Raw genomic sequence first — 10,547 nt, 5'->3', positions numbered from 1 at the left:
GCAGGCTGTGGACTGCCCTGGGCATCCATTACCCACCAGGGTCTGCGAGGAGCCCCAGCACTGCCAGGCAAACCCACTGGGACCAGCTGGTTTGTTCACCAGGCTCTGAAGGCTTTCCATCAAACACCCATGTCTGTGCCGGGGGGAAAACCTCCCCGAAGGCACCATTCGCTGAGGAGATGCTCGCCAGCCCTCCCACACAGGAATTCAGTTCTTTGCCAAATCCACAGGGCTTTGCTAGTTGTGGAAAGCCAGCAGTCAGCAAGACTGTATGTCTTTAATCAAATTTAGCACAGGAACAGGGCTCCAGAGAAGCTGTGAGATCTCTGTCCCTGGGGTTACTTGCAACCCACCTAGACGCAGCCCTGAGCTGCTGCTTTCGTCTTGAAGCTTGCCCTGCTTGGGTCAGGCATTGGACTGGAGACCTCCAGGACACTTCTCCACTGGCTGTATCATTCCCAGCACCTGGGACTTCAATGCTGTCTGCTAAACCTTTGCTAGAAGTAAACAGAAACCTTCAGCAAGAACCCAGAGCATCCACCACCATGGAGCAGATCCAGGCCCAAGACTGTCCCACCACTGGCTTCTGCCTGTCCCGGACTTAAGTGAGCTCAAGTGCCTTGTGGGTGTTCAGTTCTCCGCACCCTTTTTGCCCAGGGATTCCCTGCAAGTGCAGTCCCCAAGCTGCTGCAACGCATGGCACCGATCCCCTGTCCCCTTCCAAAAGGAGGAGTAAAGGTTTTCAAGAGCCCAGGGCTTGCTGGCATCCCATTTCAGTGGGAAATCATCCCTCGATTCGCTTGTCCAAGTGCTGACAGCTCTGTGTGATCCCACTGTGAGCCCGGTGCGGGGAAGCTGGCAGCACAGCAGCTATTCCTGTACACCTCTCGTGGGCATGACTGAGCACAGGGATTTCTCAGCTGATGTCCTGTAATTGTCTGTGCCCAGCCTGTCATTATTTGAGCCTCTGGGGATGGTGGAAAGCCCATTCCACTTTGAGGAGAAACGATAATTTTTCAGATGCAGCTGAAGCACTGTGGCTGTGGCTGGCTCTGAACTATGTTATAAACTCAAAGGAAGTTTCACCACATCGATTCAGTCTGAAAAAATCAATGACCCTGAATCTGTTATGCCCAGGGAAGGGTCAACAGCTAGCACCGCTGTTTGCATTGCAGTCATTTAGAAACCTGAGGCACATGAGGGAAATATGCTCTGGCGTGTAGAACCATGCAAGCAGAGCAAGGCTTTGGGAATTGTGGGTCTCCTGTGGAGCAGGGGGACATGTCTGCCCTGGGAAAGGCTTGTCCCAAGCGGTGCCTCCGACATGTGAAGGCCTGTGTGAGCTCTTCAGCCATGCTGCAGCGAGCTGAGCATCGCAGCTGCTATGCAGCATCTGTGGGTGTTAAAACACCGAGGGATGGAGCCCTACCTGAGGGTGCACTATGTGTGTGAGGGTAAGGGGTGAAACAGCCTGGACCTGCAGTCAGAGCTACGTGAGTGGATCCCTGCACATCTGGAAAGGGACTCTGGGGTGCTTTGGGTGGGAGCACAGTCACAGCCTTCAGGGCTTTCCTAAGGTAGGGCACAGCAGGGTCTGGTCTGGTCACGAGGACTGGCCTTTCATTAAGCACAAGATGGAAATTTTTTTCACCTCCAGCTCACTTGATTTCCATCATGCCTGGTGTTGATATAAAGGGTTGGATACAGAGTTTGTTGACCTGAGCGTTTGCAGCAGCCCGGGCTCTCCCACCGAGGAGGGATGCGTTTCTCGGGCTCCACTCCCAGACGCCCGGCGTTCCCCCCCCGCTCAGCGCACCCCCGGAGCTAAGCTGCCCCCCCCCCCCCTCACCGCGACCACTTGCAAAGCTTTTTTTATTTTCCTTTTCTTTTTTTTTTTTAAACTTCGGCGGGGCTAGGCTGCAGACCCGGCCCGGCGCACTAGATGTCAGCGGCACCTTCCCCAGCGCCCCTTTCGGGTCCTCCTCATTTATTAACGCTTCCCTGCCCCTCCCCGCTGGATGAAGGCGGGGGGAGCGGTGCGGAGACCCGCGCTTACAGACAGCCCCCGCCTCTCCCCGCCCTTCCTCCGCGCTCCGCGGCGGCGCGTCCCCGCCCCGGGGCCGGCGGGGGGCGGAGGTTCGGCGGCGGCGGCGGGGCCGGGGCCGGGGCCGGGGCCGGGCGCGCTGCAGGGGCAGCCCGGCCGCCGCGGGGCCGCCATGCCCGCCAAGTCCAAGTATAACCTGGTGGACGACCGGCACGACCTCCGCATCCCCCTGCACAACGAGGACGCCTTCCAGCACGGCATCTGCTTCGAGGCCAAGGTGGGCAGCGGGCGCGGAGGGGGTCCGAGGGCGGGGGGGGGGGATCCCTGCCCCGGCGCTCGCACCCCAACCCCCCGGGGTTCTCTGTTTTCCGGCTCTCTTTTCGCCTAGCCGTGGGTTTTCTCCCCTTTCCCCGGGAGCCCTTCCCGTTGGCGTTGCCCGCTCTCCCCCAAACTCAGCTGCAAAGAGTTGGGTGAGGCTTCCCACCCGTCCCGTAGGGATGTCCAAGCTGGTGGGATGGGGCAGGCTGGAGCGGGGTCACCCTGCTACTTCACCCGAGCATCCCTCCTTGGTCCTGCATCCCTCCTTGGTCCTGCATCCCTCCTTGGCCCTGCATCCCTTCATGGCTTTGCACGGTGTCGCTTGGGGACGTTGGCCCCGGAGAGCCAGGGACTGTGCGCGTCTTCCTGGGAACGAGAGGAGGGCTTGGGTTTTGCTCCGCGTTTCCAGCGCTGTGGGTAACGCTGGAGTGGCGGTGTGATGGGGGCACGGTTGGTGTCCGCAGGATGCCTTGTACCCTGGTGCTGCTGTAGTGGGATAAATTCAGGGTGTGAGCGGACGGAGGGACTGTGTGCCGTTTGTGGTGCGGTGCAAGAGGTCAGGGCCGCCTGCCTGAAATAAAAGCTTGCTATTTCTCCTTACAGATATAAACCATTCTTAGTAGTGGATTTGGCAGGAAGCGCTCTTTTTTTTTCCGTTGGGACCTCTTAGTCTCTTACTCCGCTTAGGCTGTGGCTTCCCACAGGCTGAGTGCTTGCGATCTCGCAGCAGGCTGGGAAAAAGCCAAGCTACCCATCCGCGTTGCCCGGCCCCAAGCAGGTAGCGCTGGTTGGCAGTGCACTGGGAAGTAGCTGGCTATGAAATTTGAAAAGGGGAAACATAAAATCCTGCCCCCTTTGCTGTTCCTGAAGATACAGTTACCACGCTGACGAGACGCTCAGGTGAGGTCTACTTGGAAAAAAACCTGGTGTAAAACAGTTCTGAGTGGCAGGGAGGCAGGCATGTGTCACACGCCGTTGTCCTCGGGGCGCATGTGCTGGCAGGGGAAAAAAAAATCACAGATTTGGCATCTAATTGTGTGCAGTGCCCTGGGGGCAAGGCTGCTGCTCGTTGGAGGGTGTCAAAGTGTTATTTTCCCCCTTTTCTCAGGGCTGGGAGGGTTCCTCTGCAGAGGCCATTGCCTGCCCAATGGCAGGCACCGTGCTGCAGAGAGCAAAACAGCAGAGGAGTTGTTTATGGAGCAAACTTAAACCTGCTTTGCAACTGTTCCCTGGGAAAGACTGTTCAAATTCAGCTTTGCAGCCTTTTGCTCCTGGATTATTGGAGCCGACTGCTGTTTTACTGCCAGCACCTGCTCACCCCTTACCTGCGGGGAGGCTACGAAGCATCTCCCCTTCTAAATCCCACGTGCCTCTTCCATGCCAGGTTTGGGTGGCCCGGCTTGGGGGGTGAGGAGTGGGATAGGGCTTCAGTTTTCCCGCAGTCTGCTCACAGCTCATCTCTTTTCCATGCTGCTGGTCTGGCTGCATTAATGGGCTGGTCCGTATTAGTCTTTGTTAGCTCCTCTTTCTCTTATTTTGTATCCTGTAGGACGCGTTAATGCCAAGCAGAATCCGTACGAAACCCGGCTTCCAAATTTGTGGGTTTCTCCAGCAGCCCCTGATGCCAGATGCAAAATGCAGATGGCTTAGGCAATTACTCCATCCTTTTATTAGATTGCTAGAGATTAATTAAATGCTTACACTCCTTTAGTTCCTTTTATCCCCAAGAATCCCGAGAGCTTAAACCCGCACAGCTCTGGTTTTGGCCAGGCACCCAGAGCGAGTCACAAAAATGAGGAACTCTGATTTAGAGCGGAACTTTGGGGGAAGATTAAAGAAGAAAAATGCTCATCTGGGGCGCCGGGACTCGCGTGCCTGTCTCCTAAAAGCCTCCTGGGATTGCTGATAGCACGGGCGGTGGGGATCCCGGTGTTACAGCCCTCGGCAGCTGGATCAGCGCTCTTTGCTCCAGCAGCCTGGGATTCCTGACGAGCTTGCTTGGGGCTCACTGCAGGGGGGTAATGTGAACCTGGGTCGGTATGTGCTGATGTATTCTTTTAATTTTTAATTTTATTTTTACACTCAGACCTACACTGTCTGCTGCTGTCTTTAAATGGCACGTGTAGCGGATGTAGCGCGTGTTTTGGTTCATCAGTAGCTGCTGGCATCTGTGCTGTTGTTCCCCTTGTCTCTTTCCCCAGGGATTCCCGGCATCCCAGGGTGGGTGGCCATGGGCAGTCAGGATTTGCGCCCTTTTCAAGCACAGAGCGATGGACTCGCTCTGAAGCAAGCGGTGCTGTCACATGCGATGCCGTCAGGAGACTTGTGTTGCTCATCCCCACTGAAGCCACTTGCAGCCATATGCTCTGGCACAGGGGACACCGAGTCTGAGCAAAGTGTCCTCTAAGGATTATGTTAATCCATTTTCTGGAGAGAAATCCAATAGCTGGAAAATCCCACTCCATCTTCTTAGGAATAGTAATACATTTCACACTTTTGGATCTGTTTTCATTGGCCACTCTCTTGGCACCAAACCCCTCTGTGTCCCGGAGGCACCTCAGCCAGGCTGCTGGGGATCGGAGGAGCTGGCTCCGAGGGAAGGCAGGGCATTTGTTTTCTTCTGCGTCTTGTGGTCTGAATTGTTGAATAAAATCAAAAGCCTGGCCTCTTGGGTTAGCTGAAGCGTTCGGATGAAAGAGCTGGGAGCTGCAGCATGGCGCAGGGGAACAGCCAGAAGTTCCCCCTTGTGCAGTGGTTTTCTGGTTAAATAAATGGGTATGTAGAGAGTAAAGACACCTCCTGTCCTCTTCCACCTCTCCACCCAGCACAGCTCCTCCAGTCGGGATGAGGAGGAGGGGATGCGAGCTTAATCCTTATCTTCCCAAAAGCCTTGGTGCTGCAGGACAAAACCCAAGGGCCACCTTGCGCAACACCAGCGATTCTGCACAATCAGAAACCATGACTCAGGCTACTCCAATGCCTCCGGAGAGGTCAACATGTAGAGGGAATTAAACGGGGTGGTGGAGCCTGCATTGGAGTGCCAGACCCCTCATCTGTTCAAGTGCAGGGGTGCTGCTGGGTTCGCACAGGGAAGCCCGTTCCAGGCCCCTGTCATTAAAGCCTCTCTCAGGAGCTCACTGGGCTGGGCTCTCCTCCTGCTCTGGAGGTCTTGTGGTCCAGAGCAAGGTCCCACCTACCAAATACCCATTATTTGGAAACAGCTATTAATCCTTCAGTCCCGAGACTCGTTAATCCATTCGCGGTGCCCTAATGTACATGGTTCCCAATGAAGGGGCAGATGGGTGCAAGGACCCTCTCTGCTGCTCCCCCATCTGCAGGCGAGGGGAGAAGGGGCTGTCCGAGCAAACCTTGGTCCTCAGGCAGACCCACCGCCTGCGGTCCAGGACTGCTGTGGGCTGGGACAAGACGTGCTGAAACCTGGCGTTCCTCATACCGGACCCGTTCGCAGATAAATGTGGGACTGGAGGTTTGGGAGGATTGCTGTTCTTCTGGGCAGCAGGTGGTTTTTTTGGGTTTGGGTGGTGGGTTTGGTTTTTTTTTTCCCTTAAGGGATCTTGGCAAGCAGGCATTTTTTTTCATGTTTCTCAGTACTTTTCTCTGCTTTTGTGCGTGGGAAACTGAAGTTGAACCGAGCATCTGCTGCTGTCTATGTTTGGAGATGGGACATGAAGGAGATTTTAGTCTGCTCCAGTGTGTCCCTTCCTGTGAACCCCTCCAGCTCACCTGCCTGCCACCCTTCCCAAGGCTGCGAGCACTGGCAGAGCCTGCTGGTTGCTGCAACGATAAATCCTTTATCAGAAAAATGATTATAGCCTCAGGTGAACACTAAGCAGCGAATGCATGTGTGTTTCCACTCTTGTGTATGTTTTTATGTATTTAGGGGCCGTACATAAAAGCATTTGAGGTGAGGTGAGTTGCAGGCAGCTCTGATCGAGGTCTCCAGTTTCCCCTCCTCTGCTTCAGGCTCCCTTCCCAGCAAGGTTCCCTTTCCTGGAGGGCTGCAGAGCCAGAGACAGGTTGTGTGAAGCTCTGCACCTCTTTAGCTGGCTGGGAGAGACTTGGCAGCTTTATTTGGGGGCTGTTTGTACTGGCAGCTCTCGAGTACGGTGTGCTCTGTCAGGGCTGCTCAGACCGGAGCAAAGCTGCAGTGTGATGTAGCCCAGGATTGCTTGCTCAAGGCTATAAATAACCTTCCCGAGTGCCACAAAAGTTCTCGTCTGAAACGGTGGCATATTTCTGCCATGCTTGTGAAGTCAGTTCACAGGCTGCCTAGCGAAGCTCTTGGCAAAAAAAACTCTACTGGGATTTGGCAAAGCCGTGTGTGCCCAGACTGTGGGTACCGGGAAGGCAGCTCGCAGGCTCGACAGATGCCAGAAGGTCCCGAGGAAGAAGCGACGGGGGTGGGATGCTCCCAGCCCTGCTTTTCTGCCTGCTGAAACGCTCTGGTCTCGCACATCCCATACACGAACACCTGTTAAGGCTGTAAGTGCAGGAAGCTCAGCCCCTGCATGGGGGGCAGCTGCGGGCAGCGTGGCTGGGTGGGGTATGGAAACGGGGCGAGCGGACAGCCCTGCTTCATTGGCATGGGAAAATTTCAGCTCTCCTGCTGCACCCGCTTGCTCTGCGTCCCAGTGGCCCCGCCGCAGGACCGCGTCCTGCTGCAAAGGTGTCTCCCCTTATTGCACGAGTCCCATTTTGGCCGGTGAGAGGGGAGGGTAGGTGTGGTGCGCGTGGCTCTGGTGGGTGCTGGGATCTTGTCTTGGGACCCCCAGAGCTGCGTGTTGTAGGCACTCGAGTCCCCACGTAGCTCATAGGCAACGCGAGCATTTCTAGGATCAGCAGGCAGGTAAGGAGTAAAATCCTTAGGGCATCAGCTTGACCGGTGCTGCCTGGCCCGAAGTGCCCCTATACTGATGCCCACTGTCTGGTTACGGAGCTCTGGACAGGTCCGACATGCTGCCTTAAACTACCTGGCTCCCAGGGCTGGATGCACCCTGGTGTCCTCAGGGTGCAGAGCCCCGCTAAGGGAGGACTGGGCAGGGCTGGAGCCCTCCAGCCCAGCAGAGAGCCCGCTGCACCCGCCTGCCGGGCTCAGGCTGGAAAGCCAAGGCTTTTTTCCATGGAAGTCAGCTGGCATCCTGACTTTTCCGTCCCTTTTGGCCTCTGAGCCCACACCACCGCAGTCTGAGTAAACTTCCCCCCTTTCCTTCCAGCAAGGCTGGGTGTTCCTGGGGTGCAGGGCAGAGCTGGGGCCGTGCCAGCCCAGCCCCGTGGCTCCCCGGGTGAACACTGTGCGTGGGAGAGTGGGAGCACTGGGACAGCAAAAGTCCCAGGAATTGGATTTCTCCTTGCTTTCCCTGACCACAGCAGCCCCGGGAGGAGCCCTTATCAGCCAGGCTGCAGAGAGGCTGGGTGTTGCCCCAGGCACTGGGGAAATAAGAGATTTCAAATCTCTGGGCTCAGGGTGCCTGGCTGGGCGCTGGTGCCCAAGCACTTTGGCCCTTGCTTCGTGGCACAGCCGTGTGTCGTGGGGCTGATGTCCCAGTACCCGGTGTGGCCTCGTGCCACCCTGGACTCTTCAGAAATCTCAGGACCCTCACACCCCGTATCTGATGCCTTCCACACGGCTGCCAGTACCTCCGGTAACCCCTCCCCAGCCTGGGCGCAGGATCCCCTGTTCCAGCGAGGCTCTCCTGGCCCCGAGGACGGCTGCGTAGCCCATGGTGCGATGCCCCAGCGTGGGGTTGGTGCCGGCGTGTGTCCTCTGCCTGCGCTGCCCTGCTGCCTGCCTGCCTGTAGCTCCTCTGCAGAAGCAGCGGCTCTTCATCCGTGGCAAGCTCTCTAACTCAGGGCAGCTTTCGAAGCTGGAAACCCGGCAGCCAGCCAATCTAGGCTCCGCTGTAAGTTGGGTATGATTCAGCCCTGACCTTTGCACGCAGTATCAGGCTGGCAGAGCAGCAGCGTGCCTCCCTGGGGAAGGCGGCAGCTCCTCTCCGGGAAGGCTTTCACTGCCCACCGCTGCCCGCCACCCGCAAGGGATCTCATCAACACCCCTTGGAAGTGTCCCCCTGTCAGGGATGCGATCGGCCTTCGGTTTTCTCAAAATATCTGCCACCTGCTGCCACAGAAAAAGCACCTTCTCCAGAAAATTCATTTCTGACAGAGCAGAAAATGAGCAATATTAAACAACCTCAAGGAAAAATGAGAAACGGAGTGACTTGTGCAAACGTTGCTTTGGCAAAATGCTCTCCTTTGTTTTCTTGGGTTTTTTTCCTCTGGCCTGGGGAGGACTGGTATTTCCCTGAATTGGACAAGTCTTTCGTAAGCCGTGGGCAGAGGGTGCGTGGCGTGGGCTGTGTCTGGAGGCCCCTTCCAGCTGTGCCTGGGACGGACAGGGGAGCCTGTTTGCGTGGGAGGGGGACAGTAAGCCACCTCCCTTCGGGTGCCAAGAAGCCCGACGGGTGACGGCCACCAAGTCTGTGCCGTGGCAGGGAGAGGGGCCGCCCTTTCCAGGGACCCGGGATGGACCGATGGAAGACCGGGTCCCACGCGTGGGGACGAGGAGCAGCAGGGCGTGCGGGGGACCGAAACGCAGCCCCGAGCGGCGCTGGCCGTTTGCAATGCGAGGGCTGCCTTTGTGGGGCTGCCAGAGTGCCTCATTACAGGAGGGACCCCCTTGGCTGCCCATTCACTGGCGCTCCAAGCGGGTGGCCTTTCTCCTCCTAATTGGGCTGAGGAGGAGGGGGCTGCCTGGGACTGCCCTCCCCACCGAGCCAAGCGTGTTCCCCACCTTCAGAGCGCAGGGATCGGTGACCCCCTAATCCCGCCTGGCTCTTGGGTGCAGGTGGGGGGCTCCCCCTCTGCCCCCTGTCTGCTTGCGGGGTGGTGGGGCTACGGATCTGGAGGCAATTATTTGGGAAAGCTGCGTCCTGCATGTGTGCATATGGTTTCCTCCTCCTCCTCCTTGGTTCCCGGGGGCTTGGAGAGGGTGGGTTCTTTCATGGGTTTATTTTCTTTGTCAGCTCTCTTTCACACAGCTTTATTTTCCTTCCTTTTGTCTCGGGCGCCTTCCTTTCTCCTCCCCCGGCCCCACTGCCTCCTTTTCCTGTGGGGTCGACCTGCTGGCACGGATGCTGGCACAGATGCTGGTCCAAGCCCTGGGAGCTGGGACTTCGGCCGCTGCGGGGACCAGGGCCACCGCCGCACCGGGCACCTCGCTTGGGGCACGCGGATTTTAAAGGAAGGCAAAAGTCTGTGCCTGGGCTCTGAGAGCCCCCGTGCTCGGGGGTCCCTGGGGCTCCTGCCCTGGGAGGAGGGAGCTGGGTCTCGGCGTTGGGGTGGGATGATGGGGGGACCCTGCACCCCGCAGGCTCCAGCTGCTTTGCTGATCCTCGCCTCTGCCTCGCCTGCTTTTCCCCCACAGCTCTTCCCAAAATGAAAGTTGGTGCTGCGAGTAGGAGGGCTGGAGGAGAGCGGAGGAGGAGTGGCCCTCAGTGCACTTATTGCCTGCAAATCACTAGTAAATACGGGTGGTTTCTCAGGCCATCCCCACTCCTTGCCTGGGAAATAGTAGTTTAGCTGAAAGGCTGACCTCCAAGTCCACATTTTTGGGGGATGCTCATCACATTGTGAAGGGCTCCTCCTCTGCAGTGCAGTTCCCACATGTGATTTTTGCCCTGAAGACAAAAATAATCTGGGGAGACTTTGTCCATCTGTTGAGTTTTATGAAACGTGCAAAAAATACCTGCCTCCAGAGCGGAGGGAGAGGTGGGTGTTATCGGAGCTGTGAGCACAGTAATTGTGTGAAGTGAGCCCACGTCAGGGCTGGAGGTGCCATGGGCTCTGGTGGGGGTATGCTCCCACGGGATGGGGGATGCCGGCAGGATGCCATGGAGCCTGGGTTTGGGAGCAGAGGCGAATCCTGCATGGTTTGTGACCTGAGCCCCTTGGTTCGGGTGCTCACAAGCATGGGCTGGAGGGCAATAGCTGAATAAAGGGGCATAGATAGGACGGCATCAAGACGCTTCCTATTGCTGGTGCAGTTTTCCAGGAGGGCCTTCCAAAGAGGTCCAAGTTGGTGTCTGGTTTCTGCTCCATCGCTTGCTTACGGGGCAGCCCAGCCCTGACAGTCTCGCACACGCAATTACAGGCATGACTGAGCGTT

At 57.2% G+C, this 10,547-nt stretch overlaps 1 protein-coding gene across 6 annotated transcripts in view; it reads left to right on the top strand.

Annotated features, from left to right (window-relative positions):
- The first annotated feature begins 2,136 nt into the window (after positions 1-2,136).
- LOC115349249 (nitric oxide synthase 1 adaptor protein) overlaps positions 2,137-10,547 on the top strand; it is a 47,587-nt gene continuing 39,176 nt past the window's right edge. For all 6 annotated transcript variants that reach the window (XM_041128014.1, XM_030033253.2, XM_041128013.1 and 3 more), the window contains exon 1: positions 2,137-2,321. In XM_041128014.1, the coding sequence (XP_040983948.1) occupies positions 2,217-2,321 (105 nt within the window). In that variant the 5' untranslated portion in view covers positions 2,137-2,216. The remainder of the gene's footprint in view (positions 2,322-10,547) is intronic.

The sequence above is a fragment of the Aquila chrysaetos genome, chromosome 12, assembly GCF_900496995.4.
Source record: "Aquila chrysaetos chrysaetos chromosome 12, bAquChr1.4, whole genome shotgun sequence".
Taxonomy (NCBI): domain Eukaryota; kingdom Metazoa; phylum Chordata; class Aves; order Accipitriformes; family Accipitridae; genus Aquila; species Aquila chrysaetos.
This window is presented reverse-complemented; position numbering and strand designations above follow the sequence as displayed.